This window comes from Nelusetta ayraudi, unplaced genomic scaffold (genome assembly GCF_046127955.1).
Source record: "Nelusetta ayraudi isolate G7.1 ecotype Tasmania unplaced genomic scaffold, CSIRO-AGI_Nayr_v1 ptg000004l, whole genome shotgun sequence".
NCBI lineage: Eukaryota > Metazoa > Chordata > Actinopteri > Tetraodontiformes > Monacanthidae > Nelusetta > Nelusetta ayraudi.
Window position 1 is genome coordinate 10095425 of NW_027466054.1, and position 16650 is coordinate 10112074.

General features: G+C 46.8%; 1 protein-coding gene across 2 annotated transcripts; it reads left to right on the top strand.

Annotated features, from left to right (window-relative positions):
* The first annotated feature begins 94 nt into the window (after nt 1-94).
* On the top strand, nt 95-15021 carry fam193a (family with sequence similarity 193 member A). Of its 2 annotated transcripts, none has more exons than XM_076033853.1 (23): nt 95-470; nt 2507-2578; nt 3379-3621; nt 4525-4700; nt 4812-4979; nt 5261-5507; nt 5597-5721; nt 5846-5993; nt 6083-6157; nt 6258-6332; nt 6426-6541; nt 6802-7044; nt 7120-7276; nt 7477-7638; nt 8281-8565; nt 9212-9434; nt 9528-9887; nt 10773-11055; nt 11144-11327; nt 11446-11685; nt 12219-13119; nt 13669-13750; nt 13954-15021. In XM_076033853.1, the coding sequence occupies exons 1-23, from the start codon at nt 252-254 to the stop codon at nt 14045-14047; spliced, it is 4878 nt and encodes a 1625-aa protein (XP_075889968.1). In that variant the 5' UTR covers nt 95-251; the 3' UTR covers nt 14048-15021. The 2 variants fall into 2 exon arrangements, with proteins under 2 accessions (XP_075889968.1, XP_075889977.1); XM_076033862.1 differs by having other exon boundaries at nt 9528-9839.
* Nucleotides 15022-16650: the final 1629 nt, after the last annotated feature.

Sequence of the window (16650 nt, forward strand, 5' to 3'; positions counted from 1 at the left end):
CCACAAGGCCGGTAATAGGTGACGCACGCTTACGTAATTACGCAAATGGAAGCCTGGATGAAGCGGTCCAACTAGAGGCCATATTGGAACCTAGGAAATCGACTTACACTTTGATGGAACTGAGTGTCTGTCGTTTTGGGGAGTCTCTAAATTGCTATCCCGGAACAATACCCGAGTGATTGCGCACAGCATTCCGACAGGGACCCTTCCGAACCCGGACGGCAAGTTGTCTCGCTTCTTTCGGGGGGAAAATGAGCCCAACTGATGCTAAACGAGGGGCTAAACGCAGGAAGAACAAGCGGGGCGGTGGCAGTAGCTGCAGTGCTGTCTGCACCAGCAGTGGCAAGGCCGGTGTTTCCTCGGCCCTGGGCTGTGCAGGAACAGCAGCCCCTGCCTCTGTGGTCAGCTTTTTAACACCTGGCAGCGCCGGCACTGGGAACATAGGGTCCATCCCAGGCATAAACGGGGAGGTAAGAGAAACACACGTTGTGAACCAGTTGATGTCAAGACGGGTCTGAGTAGCTGGCAGCAGTGCCTTCGACAAAACCTGTTTCGGGCCCATCGCTGATGCGAGCAAGGCAGCTAGCTAACTTAACCAACGAATGCAACGTAGCAATAGATTATGTGCCCTGTTTACTGTCAGAATCAGTCAGTGTTCTGGGTCAACTTTGATGACAGTTGTCTGGCCACGTTCTGTCGGTGTTGTCACGCAATCAGCGTAATATTGTAATAAACTGTTGTGAAGCAGTAGCTACTTGCGCTCTGCTCAAAATCTGTAACTGCGATCTTTAGCTCAAGTTGAAAGCTTGTATACGAATTGACAACAACATAGACACCTGGTGACTTTATTTTTTGTTTTTCGTGCTAATACGCCCTAAGCGTGTTGCGATGAACTCGGCCAAGCTATTGTTGTTATTAACTAGGGTTCTCTTAGCTGTGAACCACTTGGCCGTCGGCCGATATTTACGTACACAGATAAACATTACTGCTAGCCATTGCTAACTCAGAGGAGAACCTGGGAGTAACTTAAGCCTGTCGGGCCTCTTTGGGTTTTTTAAATCCGGCCTTTTATTTCATGATCGTCAAATTTGTTGGAGCTTAATGCATCAATATTTGCATACACATAGAATAAGCGAGATCTCCTAGCTTAGTTTAGCCAGCGAGCCCAGGAATACACCCGAAGTTAGCACCAAAATAACATCTCGCTTCAGCAATACATGATAATACCTCACTTATTACATTCATATTATAAATGCTTCTGATAAAAGGAAAACAAAACTGTATATTATTTCACCACAATTTATGTCGTATCCATTCTTATACTTAATATACACACATTTGCCTAATATTTGTGAAAAGCAAGAATGTGTTGAGACTTCAGATGCTTTGAGCTCACAGTTGATGTGAATGTGTCAGCTATGTGAATGGAGAATGATCGGATTCCCAATCTAATATCTACTAGAGGGGGAAAATATCATTTTATTCACATCATTTTTTTTATTATTAGAAAAATATGTTGTATCTCTGAGTCTCAGGTTTGAAATGTAATGTCACGGTTTAGGCAGTGCAAAGTCAATTGCAGAACATTTTATACACAGAAATGTTGTCTTTTACCCTCATTTTTGCCACAATACCAACAAAATCAGTCTTTGAACAGAGCATTAAAAAGCCTCACACATTTTGGAAACTTACTATTCATTGACCAGACAGAATGTAATGGAAAGGATGTGATAGCCTGTTCTGACCTGTCCCACTTCTGACGTGTGTGTGTGTGTGTGTGTGTGTGTGTGTGTGTGTGTGTGTATGTGTATGTGTATGTGTGTGTTTAGTTAAGTAATTAATTTAATTAAAATACTTCAATGACCATACTGCACTTGGCTTGTTGATCTTAAAGGCCACTCCCCTATCTCATACAGCCAGTCAGTGCTGGTCATGTTAGGCTTTGCTCCAGTAAACAGGCTTTGGGAGTGTTTATGCTAAGCTTTTCTTAAATAGGCTACACTAAGCAATGTTTGTGATATAATTAATTCAATAACGTGAGAGACAGACAGTGTAGCTCTCAGATGTCAAGCAATGTTACTATTATGATTTGATGGAAGAATCTGGAGCTGATCAAACTGCCCTAAAGTCATTGAGCAGACAGTGTTATCTCCCTCACAGTCAGTAATTTTCGTTTAGAAGTCTGTTGAAGTCTTTGTCCTTCCTGAGCTACAGTCAGTTGAAACGGCAGCCCCGGAGCTAACAAAGTCATCTGACTCTCAACAGCAACTCATTCAGAGCATTTTATATATTGCCCTTAATGTGCTGATTTAAAGTTGATGAAATGTCTTCTTAGAGTTATTTAATATATATGTGTGTGTGTGTGTGTGTGTGTGTGTGTGTGTGTGTGTGTGTGTGTGTGTGTGTGTGTGTGTGTGTGTGTGTGTGTGTGTGTGTGTGTGTACGTGTCTTTGCAAAAAGTCTGAAGCAGCAGGGTCTTTCAAGTGCTGTTGCTTGTATTCCTCAGGTCAAAGTGAACAGTGTGACACCGCAGTTTACCGATGGGCCCGTAAACGCTGACTTCTCCGGGGTCCTTCAGGTAGAAGTCAACAATGTCATTTCCCCCCCTCCCCATTATGGTCATTTGCTACAATGACCCTAACCTTGACACTTGGGTGCCAGAAGAGACTGTTCTGTTCATTAATTTCAATGTAATTACTAGTCAAGTTGTCAGCTTGTGTGTTTGATATATATACAGTTAAACACAGTTTGTTTACAGTAGAGTAGAACAGACTTTTCCATTGTACTGTGCAAAATGAAATTCGGCAGATTTTGCAGGGCAAATGGACAGTGAAACTCAGTTGTCAGTGACAAATTCTTCCTTAAATGAAATACTTGTTGCAAAGAATTTAGTGTTATCTTAGAGGTAATTTGAACTCACCCTGAAGGAGATACTTGATTTCCTTGTGTGTATTGTTGCTCCCTCCACTGGGTCAGGTAGAAACTGTGTGACACAGCACTGCATAGCGTCCAATGAACTCTGTAAGATTTAAAAAAGTAAAGAGAAAGAAAACAAACATATTGGAAACGTGTACATAATGTGCGGCATTAACAGAAGGCCGGGCTCCACGGCACTCTGAGCTTAATGGCCTGTATTGAAAAAGAACACACTGCCTTGGCCTGTGCAGCTGCGTCATTTCCTGTTTTGCCTGTAGTCTTGTGTGAATACTGTCACTTCCCGATGCTAGGACAGCATGCAAAACCGGCTGCCCCACTGAAAATTCCCACTTTTTTTTTTTTGTTTCAATTTCAGTGTGGCATTGTACGGTCATGGTAATGAAGTCATGGCTTTTACATAATGTTTGTGTCCTGCTCTCTCTTCGCCTCTGCACTACCCAGACACCGTTCACGTTTGGCTTGAACCAGCGGGCTCCCTACACCGCCGGCGACCGCTGCCTCTTGTGTCGATGTGAGCGCAAAGACGGCGCCACGCTTTCGGACGGCGGCATGGCGGGCCAGAACGGTACATCGCAGCCTGGCAAGACACCCAGCGCCCTGCAGCTGCCCCTGTGGGTGTGCTCCGACTGCAGGCGCACGGTGGAGAAAGAGGACCGACACACTGCTCTGGAGCAGTCCATGGGGGTGAGGGCAGTTGTGTTGAAAAATTCAAACTGTCAGGCTCGTTGTCTGTTCTTTTTGCTACTCGGAGAGCAACGGCTAGCTATTGTTACATTATATAAGCGCACTGCTTTAATATCAGCACTAAGGTCACCTTGACCAGATAGTGGTTTTGCTCATAAAGGAAAATGCAGTGGATGCAAGACTTACATTTGAGTGTCATAGACATGTCTACATTAAAATTACACCTTTTTGACGAGCAGTTACGGGGGCTGCATTTGCTTTGATCCATAGGATGCCTTCTTTGTTTCTGTCACAGTCCGTTTCTATTACAAGCCTGGGTGTTACTGCACCATTTTCAGCCTCCACTTAAAAACAAAAACATCTACACACCAACGGTTACACAAAGGTAACACAATCACCTATACGCTCATCTTCATATGTGGGCTGCCAGACTATGTGAAGTGCGTGTCAGACCAAGAGGGGGCGATATAACGTCACAACCGTGGCAGCCGTGGCTCAGAGCAGGTTTGAGTGTTGCGGGTACTGACACGGAAGTCGAGTTACTTCTGAATAATGCACGCAAAAAGTCCTGCCAGTAAGAGTGAGATAAATAGTTTTGGTTTTGTCTGTGTTTGGCCAGCGTCACATCACACTGGAAAGTGTCTGGCAAGAGAAAAACAAATGTTTCCAGCGTACAGGTTTAAAATAAAAAGGAGGGTTTACTGAAAAGAGAAGAACATTCAAATTGTTATGAATAATAAGTCTTTTTTTCCTTTTCTTTTGTTGATAAGTTCGGACTTGACACAGAAACCTAGCAAAGATAAATATTTCTGACTAAACAGTTGGTTCTGTCAGATCTTTTTCTTACCTTTTTTGTGTAGTTGGATCTTGATGATGGTGTTAAACCCACTTGCTTCCCCTCAGAGCCAGGACTTCCTTTTGCACATGCCTGTGAGTAATGGGAACATGGGCCAGGACGCCGCCACAGAGGACAGACTGACCACGGCAGTGCCTACATTACCCATGCTCCCCGCCCCGGACCTCACCGCACCGATGCCCGCTGACACAGTGTGCAGCTGTGAAGCCTGCAATGAACGGCGGTCAGTTCCGATTGATCACCAATAAAATATTTTCATGAATTTAAAAAAATAAATAAATAATAATGTGTCATGCAATTTGCGAGCTTCACAAGTCCTTGTCCTAAACAACAGGGAGGTCTCGGCCGAGTCAGACAGCGAGTCACTGCAGCTACAGAACCACTGGTCAGAGGTCCGCTACCTGGTCCGCTGTATATACCGACAGACGGGGACGCCACTAGCGGATGACCACGATCAACCGTTGGAGAGGGACAAGGAGGGCATGAAGGAGCTGGTCGATCGGTACAAATGTTTTCCTTGAGTTTTATTATCCATGTTTCAACTAAAGCAACCGAGGCTGAGAAATAAAAGCACAATCGGCATCAGTTTAAACTGGTCAAGTTGGAGAAAAACAATGAAATGGCATCTTTATTTTCATTTGTCAAGACGGATTAACCGAAAATTAAGACAATAGGGCCAATTCTAATTGGGAGGAATGTCAATAGCCCTTTGTATTGGAGGTCTCGTTCATACCAATGTCTCTAAACTGCATCCTATACATTTATGTCCTTTCCCTCCTGCAGGCTCTGTGAGAAGGACCCGTTCCAGCTGTACCAGCGGCTGGAGCAGCAGGCGCGCGAGTACGTCTTGGAAATGAGGGTGCGCCTGCTCAAGCACCTGGCCGCAGGGTCCAAAGTGATGGGCCCGGCGGCGACCGTGCCCGCGGTGCAGGGCCCTCCTCAGGCCTACCAGCTCATCTCCATGCTCCTGGAGGAGTACAGCACCCTCTGTCAAGCTGCACGCACCATCAGCGGCTTCCTGCTCACCCTGGTCAGTGGATGACGTGACGAGCGCTCTGCGGGCATCGATCGCATCTGGGGGTGACGGGCGGTAACGTGAATTATGCTGTTTTCCTCCAGGAGAATGAGCATCTCCAGAAATTCCAGGTGACGTGGGAGCTGCACAACAAGCACCTTTTTGAGAATCTGGTGTTCTCTGAACCAATCTTGCACAGCAGTTTACCTGCACTCGTTGCACAGCTGAAGTAAGTCCAAGGTTAACTCGAGAGACAACCATCGTTGCACACATACAGCATTTAAAACGAGCCGTGAAGGTGGTTGATGAGAATATTGCTCACTTTTTGGTTCTTCCCCGCTATCCTTCCTTAGACATGGCACAGCCTCCCATGATTCATACAATGAAGATATGTACAGGACCTTGTTAGAGGGCTACCAGCAGCTCCAGCAGGAGATGGCGTCGGTGGCTGTTGAATGGCAAGAGTGTGAGAAGAGAATCGATGACTACGTAGACGAACAGGTATGAATGGCCGAGGACGGACGGAGATGATTTATGTGGCACATGACTCAACCACGACTGGAGTCGGTGCTTATTAACTTGTTTTTCAGCTGCTTTTTAAGGTGGAAGGTCAGGGTGTCACCAACCAAAGAACAGAGCCACACAAGTCCTTGATTAGCAAAAACGTGAGTCGACCTTAGCAGTAACACTTTTTTTTTCTGTGTAGAAGTTTACATCCTTCTTTGTAAAATGAAATAAATAAATAAAATAAATTCCCATCACCAGACTTTAAAGACAAAGCAGAGGATGCTGAAGGAGGACTGGGAGTTCTTCAAGCAGAGGAGGTTCATAGAAGAACAGGTAAAAACAAAGTCGAACTGAGAATCGGTCACTGCTGATTAAAACGAGGGTCGTCTTTGCTTTCGAGTCACGTTGATGCCGTTCTGTTTTTAGTTACCCCACAACAAGAAGTCCCCCGGTGGTGACAACAACAACTTCACAGACACCATGAGAATGCTGTCGTCTCGTCTGAGTATACCAGACTGTCCGAACTGCAATTACCGCAGGAGGTGAGAGTCTTGTTTTTGTTTCCGGCGCCTACAGGTCTGGACGTTGCACGAATCCCCATTTTTAATCTGGCCTTAGTGAAAGATGAAGTAAAATGTCAAATTTTTAATCAAGTTAATTGACTTGATTTTATCTTGGCAAAACAAATGTATATTTTTGAAGGCTTCATAAACTCAAATATTAAGCTGTGTTGATGGTTGCCATGTAAAGATTGTTTTGACCTCCCATGTTTCATTTGTCGTGTCTTAATCCCCGACGCCAGGTGCACCTGTGACGACTGCAGCCTCTCCCACATCCTGACGTGCGGCATCATGGACTCTCCCATCGCCGAGGACCTGCACATGAAGCTGCCCCTGCAGGGGGACCCTCCCCACGAGTACCTGGCCGAGGTGCACCCCCCTAGCCTCTCCTCCGGCAGCTCGGCGTCGGGCTCCAACTCCAGCTCCCCCATCACTATTCAGCAGCACCCCAGGCTCATTCTACCAGAGGGGGACGCCAACACTTTGTAAGAGCCGCCGCGTCAGGCGCACTTCAGTGACGTCATTTCGCGACACCCCTCACCGCCGTTTCTCTCTTCTAGTATTAGCGATGACGACGAAGTGCCTCCACTGTCCAGTAAGTTCGGAGACATCTACCCCATGAGCGGTTACGAGGAGACCAGTGTGGGGAGCGCCGCTGTCAACGGCCTTCACGGTGACGTCAACGGGGAAGCTGTGAGCGCCACGCTGAAGGCAGGGGTGAGTTCTGCTCTGTGCAACTGCCGCTGAAAATAAAAAGAAAGGAAAAAAACGCGACAATAGTTGAGAATTTCCCGTCATGGTTTCTGTATGATGTATCCGGTGCTTGTTATGAGTGAGTCACTGGTAAACGTGTAGCGTCGCGTTCTCAAAATCCCTCCTAACCGCGTCCTTCTTGGTCCACCGTCTCCTCGGTTCAGTCGCCACACAGCTCCAGCAGCAGCAGCTCGTCAGAGGGCGACGAGGAGGAAGGCGACGGCGAGGTTGGTGGGGAGCCGCAGGGACTGTCTGAGGAGTTCTCCTCAGGAAAGAGCAACAACAACAACAACAACAGCCCCCCACCGTCTTACAGCCATCAACAGGTGTCTAAACACGAGACGCATAGTTTCTGTGCCGATACCGTTTGGAAATGCTGCTTTTGTATGACAAAAAAATGGCAAATCCAAAACCTAGTAAAGAATATATTCATCATGAGTTCAATTCCATGATTTACGCTAAAAATTTGACCAAAACCAGTTTTGGTCAAGATTTATTTTTAAATGGCCTTTCCACCCCAGGTTTGGATTTACAGTCTAATAATTGGTCAATTTCTATATTTTCAGAATATTTGATTAAGTTTACAAAAAACACATACAGTGTGTGTGTGTGTGTGTGTGTGCATATACACACATACACTCATATAGACAAAAAAAATATTATATTCAAGCTTATTGTTTCAAACTGGCTAGTGGCACGTCGAAGCTGCCACTTGGAACAAAAACTATCTTCCACTTGTAATTAATGAAACAGAGAAGCGGAGAAACTCACATTTGAGGAACTGGAACTTTTGCTGGGATGTTGCTGATCAATTTTAAACATGAAACTGCCGATGACAACCAAAGCCATTGACTCGTCAAACGGTAAACTTTAAGGAAAGTTTAGGGCCAGACATGGGACGCCACAAGCCGTTTCTCAGTTTTTGTGTGTGTGTGTGTGTGTGTGTGTGCGCGCGTGACCACCCTCAGGTAGAACAGGTCCAGCACGCCTGCGAATGCCACGTGTGCAACCAGGACCCCGGCTCCACCGCCACCACCCTGGGACCCGCCACGTGCCTGCCCCCCAGTCGGCTCCATGCCGCGCATCCGCCCACTGTCGGACCCCAGTTCTTCACAGACAGCAAAACTCCCCCGGCCCACCCTGCCCTCCACCTCTACCCCCACATCCACGGCCACCTGCCCCTGCACAACTTCTCCCGGCCCCTGCTGCACCCCACACTCTACCCACCCAGCACTCCGCTCACACACAGCAAGGTGAGGGGAATCGACGCTGAGGCCCTGCGCTGAAAAATGTGCTCACCTTTTTCCAACCACAGAAACAAGACTTTAGATGTAGTACTAATGACTACCACAAGGGGTCAGAGTTAACCCAGTCTAGATGTGCAATTTGAAACTATAACGTTTGCCGATTTAAAGGTCCAGTGTGTAAGATGTGGCTTAATTTTAATTTTATATTGGTAAAAACTAAACATACTTCCCATAAGAACATAAATAAAAGTGTAAACTCGTAGTACAATAAAAGTAATTTGGTTTTCCTACCCTAAGGATGCTTCTCATATATATAAGAATATACATAGAGCAAAAAGGGTCTTGCTCCTGGTTAGCTGCCATCTTGCGCCGCCATTTTTGAAGGAAGCCCTCCTGACAGTGCCTGAAATATGAAATGCGCAAATATACTGTACATGAGAAGCGTTCTAAGAGTAAGAAAACCAAATGGCTTTTGTTGTACTGTGAGTATACACTTTCTTGAAAGCATTTGTGGGCAGTAGGTTAAGCTTTTACCAATACAAAAATCACAAATTAAGCCAAATTTTACACACTGGATCTTAAACTCTGTCTCCTCATATCATTTTGTGGCAATTTTGTGTTTTATCGTCCTCATTTTTTACATTTTTTTTAGCCTCTTCCCTCGAATCCCACGACCAACCACACGGCACCCAAGCAGCCGGCATTCAGCCCGTCGCTGCCGGAGCACGTCTACCAGAACTGCTTTGGCGGCGCCGGCGGCACGGCGGACTGGAACAGCTCCATGCAGTGCCACCCGCTCAAGTTTGAGAACCTGTGGGATGCGGCAATGATGAAGAGCTGGAATCCATCTGTGCTGCTGTCAGACTCCCTCCCCAGTGAGCCACCCACTCAGAGACTGAAGCAAGAGGTTAAAAATAATAAGAATAATAATAATGATCCAGACTCACCACTGTCATGTTCGTCAACAGGCGAAATGCTGGGACCCCCCCTCGCCGACGTGCCCCTCCCGTCGACGTCGTCAGCCAGCCCCCAGGTGGAGCATCCCTGCCTCCCCGCCTCGCTGCCCCCTTCCTCCTCCACCCCCTCGTCGCTGTGCTCGTCCTCCTCGTCCTCCTCGTCCTCGTGCTCCTCCTCGGAAGCCAAAGAGCAGAAGAGGAGTGGCGCCAAGAAGAAGTGTCTCTACAATTTCCAGGATGCCTTCATGGAGAGCAACCGGGTGGTGATGGCCACGTCGGCCTCCACCTCCTCCGTGTCCTGCACTGCCACCACTGTCCAGTCAAGTAATAACCCCCCCATCCACCTAGCATCTAAAAGACCCAACTCTTTAGGTAATATAGGAGATTGGAGGTGTAGTTAGGTTTGTACGGATGATATCTATCCAAATGATCATTGCTTTCCTCTGGTGTAATTGCACGGCACCAATCACTTTTGTACAGTATGACCTGTGCTGTTGCAGGGTGTCAAATGAGCAACTGCGTTCACATTGTGATCAAAGTACTTTGCAAAGCAAAATGTTAATTTAGAAAGAAAACTGATAAAAACTGTGAGGTAAATGCATAGAAACCATCGCTACTCAGACAGAACCAGTGGCGTGATTCACAGAAATCAAGTTCATCAAGCAACTACGAGCGCAAACCTTGCGTGTCGCCGTCATCAAAAATGTTGCGTTATATCTTCGCTTGAAAAAAAAAAAAAAGAAATTTCGATGAGATTTCAAGAGCTCCAGGGTTTTTCAAAGAGCTGAAAAAGACAAAAAGATCTAAGATGTCTGCGGTAGTGATGTCTCAGATTCGGGCCGACAGGTGGGCGTTGACTTGACACAATGACATTTGCAGTCGAGCGTAAGCCTCTCAGGTGTCAAGAGATATGTAAATTTTCTTTGCCCTGTGGCAGCGGCAGCAGCATGTTAGGAGTGAAAGGAGAGTGAGTGAAACCAGACACAAGTCTTTGTGATGATTGTGTCTGATCTCAGAGGGTACTGAATGCCAGCCAGCTAACTCTTTGAGTTCACTGACCTCTGTCGCAATAGTTATGCATCATATAGCACCATTATTACAAAAGAGTTATCCCTTTAAATAAACTGCCTTTAAATGTATTTTTCTGTATCCCACTTATCTTGAATTTTCAAATATTTTGGAAAAAGTTGACAGATTGTGTGAAATCTGTGTCAAAAACGTGAGTTTTTCCCTCACTGTGTCTCTTTACCTCCCCAGATGACGTATTTCACAATTTAGTCAAAGAGGACCACCGGCAACCCCCTCCCACCGCCCCCAGGAACGGCCCTGCGGGTCTCACCCCCCTCCCTCCGCTCTCGGGCCCCACGCTGCCCCCCACGCCCGCCACGCACCTCCCCACCATGGCGTCGCAGCCCTTCCCAAAGATGGCCACCCCAGCCCCAGACTTCATGGAAGCCCACCAGGGTCTGTGCCTCCCGCCCACAGACCCCCCCACCTCCTTGGCAGACGGTCACATCAGCGCCCCGCCCAGCGTCTGCAGGTACGAGCGCCGCCCAAACTTCGTGTGCTCCCTGAACGCAGCATGAGAGGACGGTGTTGAGTCATTGTTGAATTGATGTCGTCCCCAGTGATCCTGACTGCGAAGGGCACCGCTGCGAGGCCAACGGGGCGTACGACCAGCCGTATGATGGGGAGGAGAGTCAGGATGAGGACAGCTGCTCTGAGCACAGCTCCTCCACCTCCACTTCCACCAACCAGAAAGAAGGAAAGTACTGTGACTGCTGCTACTGCGAGTTCTTTGGGCATGGCGGGGTAAGACGCACACACTTATAACTTGACTGAAAATATATATAAATATTTGATGAAAACTCATTTTGAATTCGTGCACAAATTAACTTCCTTTTGCAACCCAATAATTGCATTCCCGCAGCCCCCTGCTGCTCCGACTAGTCGAAACTATGCAGAGATGCGCGAGAAGCTGCGCCTGCGCCTGACGAAGCGCAAGGAGGAGCAGCCCAAACGTGAGGAGCACCAGCCGATAATCGAGCGGGACGGAGGGGTAGAGGACCACAGGCGGGTGGAGGACCTGCTGCAGTTCATCAACAGCGCCGACAGTAAACCCGCCTCCAGTTCGAAGGCAGCAAAGAGGGCGAGGCACAAGCAAAAGAAGGTTAGATTAGAATGTTTTTTTTCTCCATCTTTTTCTTCCAATCTGCTCTGACATGCTTTCAGCAAGGTTCCCACGGTCATGGAAAACCTCTAAAAGTCATGGAATTTGCAAATGCCATTTTCCACGCCTGGGCAAGTCATGGAATTTTGTAAAATCACTGAAAGTGAAAGTCATGCTATTTGACAGCACCCCTCACAAACTAGTAGAACTTTGTTGTTCTACAACAATGCTACGGCTCCCTGAACAAAATGAGCCTAGCCAACAAGCTATGCCCATGTAAAGTAGTTCAGTCACATTTGATTAGATTTCACCTGCAGTTTCCTTCATCTTTAAGCAATTATTGTATCATAAGATAATTTGAAAAGTATCACGTCTTTTAAGTATGAAAAATCTATTTATAGGTTGCGATAAGGTCATGGAAATGTCATGCTAGGTCAATGGAAAATTTTTGAAATCTTGTCTGGTAAAAATGAGTGAGAGCTCTGTTTTAAGTCTTGCTGCGTGACGCTGAACGCGTGTGTCCGTCCACTCAGATGGAGGAGAAGGCCCGTCTGGAGGCAGAGGCCCGCGAGCGGGAGGAGCAGCAGCTGTTGGAAGAGCGGCGGCTGCGGCAGGAAGAGGAAGAGGCCGCGCTGCAGAAGGAACTGCTCCGGCTGCAGGAGCTGCAGCACCAGCACCAGCACCGCGCCGCCAAAAAGAAAAGGAAAGAGAAAGCAAAGGAGAACACAGCGCCCCCTCAGAACAACCCGCAGCCCCTAAAACAGACAGCTCAGAACGTCCTGGACAACTTGCACAACGGGAAGTCGCGGCTGCTTCAGACGCTCATTCACCTCCCCGACCAGAAGGAGGCCAAGTTCGACCCGGCGCCCAGGCCCAACTCGCTGCACAGCCTGAAAAGCGGCAGCGAGAAAGAATTTCCCAGCGAGACCAACGCCCCCCACCCCTCAGCCGGCCTCCACAACGGAACGTCTGCTACGTCACGGCTGGAGGCCAACGGCAAGTACAAGGCCAAGCAGCCCAAGGTGACTTCCTGGGAGGCGCCCGCTAAGAAAGAGTTGCCCAAGAGCTCCGACTTGACGGTCAAGCTGGCCAACGGCACCGCGCCCGCCGTCGTGACGGAGAGCAAAGCGACGCGAATCAGGCCCGCCGAGACCACTGCGACTCTCGTAGCGACCGTTGAACCGAGGAAGGAGGACAGGAGCAACGTCAGGAGCGCCAGTGGCAAGCGGCAGCAGCAGCAGCAGCCTCCCACCCAGATGAAGGAGGACAGGAGAAGTCCACCGGCGTCCAACCCGTCCCCGTCCCCCCCGCCCGCCTCCCAGCCCGAGCAGACCCAGCAGAATGGGAAGCCCCCCAGCGCAGAGTCCCCCCAGCCCAAGGGCAAGACCAAAAAGAACAAGAAGAAGAAGGGGGACAAGATGAACAGCTCCATAGGTGGGTTCATGTTGCGGAGTTTCAGATGTGCTTTCCTGAAAGGCACCATCGTCTCACTGGCAGCCATCATCACAGACACCTTCAACCATAATGACAACTATATATATATCATTGGAAAAAAATACATTTCACACCACAAATCGAACAGAAGTAGCAAACCATATTCCTGGGACCTCTTTAATAGAAACACTAACCAGCAGTCGGAGACTGACTGTGACCTCACATTACAAAAGCATGTTGCCAGATCCTTAATATTCCCCAGTGCCATTTTTAAAATTGAGAAGTTGCATTAAACATATGGGCCTTTCAACCAGCAATGTGCCTGCAAACAGTTATGGGACAAAATAGTTCAAACGACAGAAGATGCTCAGCTTCACTTGGTCACTAACTCTCAGTCCTTTCAATTTAAAATAAATCCATTTCTCTGTACTTTCTATGAAAAGGGATTTACACGGAACAGATAATTGCATTTATTATTCTTTGCATTATCATTTACAATGAAGGATAAAAACAACATGACATAACATGTGCCTACTTGTCTTGCCATAGACGATGTCTTCCTGCCCAAAGACATCGACCTGGACAGCACTGAGATGGATGAAACCGAGAGGGAGGTGGAATATTTCAAAAGGTGAGTTCACTTGGAGAATCCCATGAGTTTTCACGAGTGCTGGACGTCACTGCGGCAGCAACACTGACACATTTCAAAGTCACCGTAACGCAACGTAATCAGCACTTTTCATTTCAAGGACGTCATGTTTGTGGATAAACACAAGCGGAGCAGCTTGTGGACGTGGAGGCGTTTCAGTGAATGCATTTTGTTTCCCTCCGCAGGTTTTGCCTGGACTCTGCTCGACAGACTCGCCAACGCCTCTCTATCAACTGGTCAAACTTTAGTTTGAAGAAGGCCACATTTGCTGCACACTGAGGGTGTGCTAGTGAGTGACTGTCAGGACTCAATCAGTACCTTATAACGGCTACAGCCCACTCTCACGTCTCCCCCAGCACTCCTCCGTCACCGCCAGCTGTTGTCCTTCCCAGAACTGCTGTCCTGCTGTGCCCAAATCACACCCACGCTGCCTTGCTTCGTTCTTTGTCACTGTGTGGTTCCGACACAGACCCATCTGGACTGATCCAACCGCAGAGCTGAAATGAAATGACAAACACACACACACTCAAAAAAGGAATCACAAAAAAAAATGCTACTTCTGATTAATTTTCTTTTCTCGCGTGCTTGTGTGCTTTTAGTCTGAATGGGCATTTCTCTTGACTGAAAAAAAAAAGCCATGGTCTGAAATTATTTTCTTATTAAGGCTTGTAGTCCTAGAAAAAAAGATCCTTATGTCTGAATGTTTCCCTCCAAAATAAAAGACAAAGGAAACGAGAGAAAAAATATGAAATATGAAATGAATTAAAAAAAAAGAAGAAGCTGTATTTGAGATATTGTGGCTTTACTATTCCATGGTTTACTATTTGGAGCATGGCATCTCATCCACATGATTGACAAGGGAATGGGCTCGGTCAGCTGGTCTCCACTCACTGCCCCTCTACCACCACCACCACCACCACCTCCTCCTCCAACCCCATTTCACAGAGCGGAGGAAAGCGTAATACTTGACAATGTTCTCTCTCTTTCTTTGGTTTTTAAGTACTGTTTAACGAGTAAAAGTGTTCCAGTTCCACTTTTTGCTTTCTTCCTTTCTGACCTGTAGCCAGCTTGTATCGGGAATCTTCTCGGAATGAAATTGAAGCAAGAGCGGCTCTCACACTATCAACCTGTTATAGAGTGTATATTGTATTAACACTAAAGCCACGGGCAACGGGCTACTTTTTAACATATTGTTAAGATTATTGAATCTTGTCTTTCTTTTTTGAAAGATGGAATACAGTAGTACGGCAGGATGATGTGTCTTGTGTCGAACCTTATTTCTCACACGCAGTGGAGGCGGGTCAGGACTACGGTGCGTCTGGAAAGTGTTCACAGTGCTTCACTGTTTCCACATTTTCTTTTGTTACAGCCTGATTCCAAAATGGTTTAAAATTCACTTTTCCCTGAAAATTCTACACACAACACCCATAATGAAAATGTGAAAGTTTTTTTCAGATGTTTGCAAATTAATTAAAAATAAAAATAAAAATCTTAAGAGATCACACATACGTAAGTATTGCTCAGGTGTATCCTGGTTCCACTGATCATACTTGAGATGATTTAGAAACTTGATTGGACTCCACCAATGGTAAATTCCATTGACTGGACATGATTTGACGGTGCGTGTCAGAGGAATTGTTTGTAGAACCTCCAAGACAGGAGGATTGTCTTGAGGCACAAAGAGAAAATGTTGTGCTGCTATGGAGGTCCTAATGAGCAGAGTGGCCTCCATCATCCATAAGTGGAAGAAGTTGGGAACCACAAGGGTTAGGGGCCTTAGTCAGGGAGGTGGCCAAGAATCCAAGGGTCACTCTGTCAGAGCTTCAGAGGTCCTGTTCGGAGAGGAGAACCTTCCAGAAGGACAACCATCTCTTTAGCAATCTACCAGTCACGCCTGTATGGGTATAGTGGCCAGAAGGAAGTCACTCCTTAGTGAAAGACACTCGGCAGATAAAATGCACTTGAAAGACCATGAGTAACACAATTCTCTGGTCTGGTAAGATTTTTTTTTTTACACCAAAGATTGACTGGATTTAACCCCTATTTTGGTTTAAGGCCATAACATAATGTGGAAAAAGTGAAGCACTGTGAATACTTGGCGGGTGCACTGTAACTTCCACACACCTACACACTGACGGAAAAACCACAGGGCCTTGGCAATGAAGCTTCAGGAAGTCGAGTCTGATACCATGTCTTTAAATACAAGCTACAAGCCTGTTGGCTGACTTGTCTGCACATCTACGGTAGGAACAATTTGGCATCATGGAACTACATGAAGAGTGACTATTTTTTTTCCCCCTTGCTAAGCTACCTAGCTTCTGATCTCTGTTTCTAACACAAAATAACCTTGAGATATTGAGCAATTTTAATTTTGATGTTTTAAGATCTTCAAGTTTCTTCCCAATTGACTCCAGCTGAGCTGCCAGCAATTATCCAAAGGAATCCGCAGATCTCCTTAATTTTTAGCCCTCTGTTTACAGCATTCTATTAAAATTGATGCTTTGTTGAACCGTAAATGCGTTTGGAAGGGGACAAAAACAAAGTGGTAGTGAGTGAGGTGGTTGTTGCTAAACTAGGAAAGGTTGTGGCACTTTGTGACATCACAAAGGGCTGGTTTTCTGAGCAGTGTGTTTTGACCACACTTAAAGTAAAAGGTTGACTTTAGTTATTATTGAGGAGTTCACTGAGAGGGGCGGATGACATCTTGGATAACACTGATAAACTCCAACTTGATACCCTCAACACCCTTGCTATTCATGTAAGCCTGGTTAGTTTCAGGCTTTTAATGCCCGTATGGGGCAGGAAATGTCACGTTCGGCACCTGCAAAAGCCGGAAAATCACCTACTGTTGTAGCTGTAAACATCATTGGCCACGCCGAGTG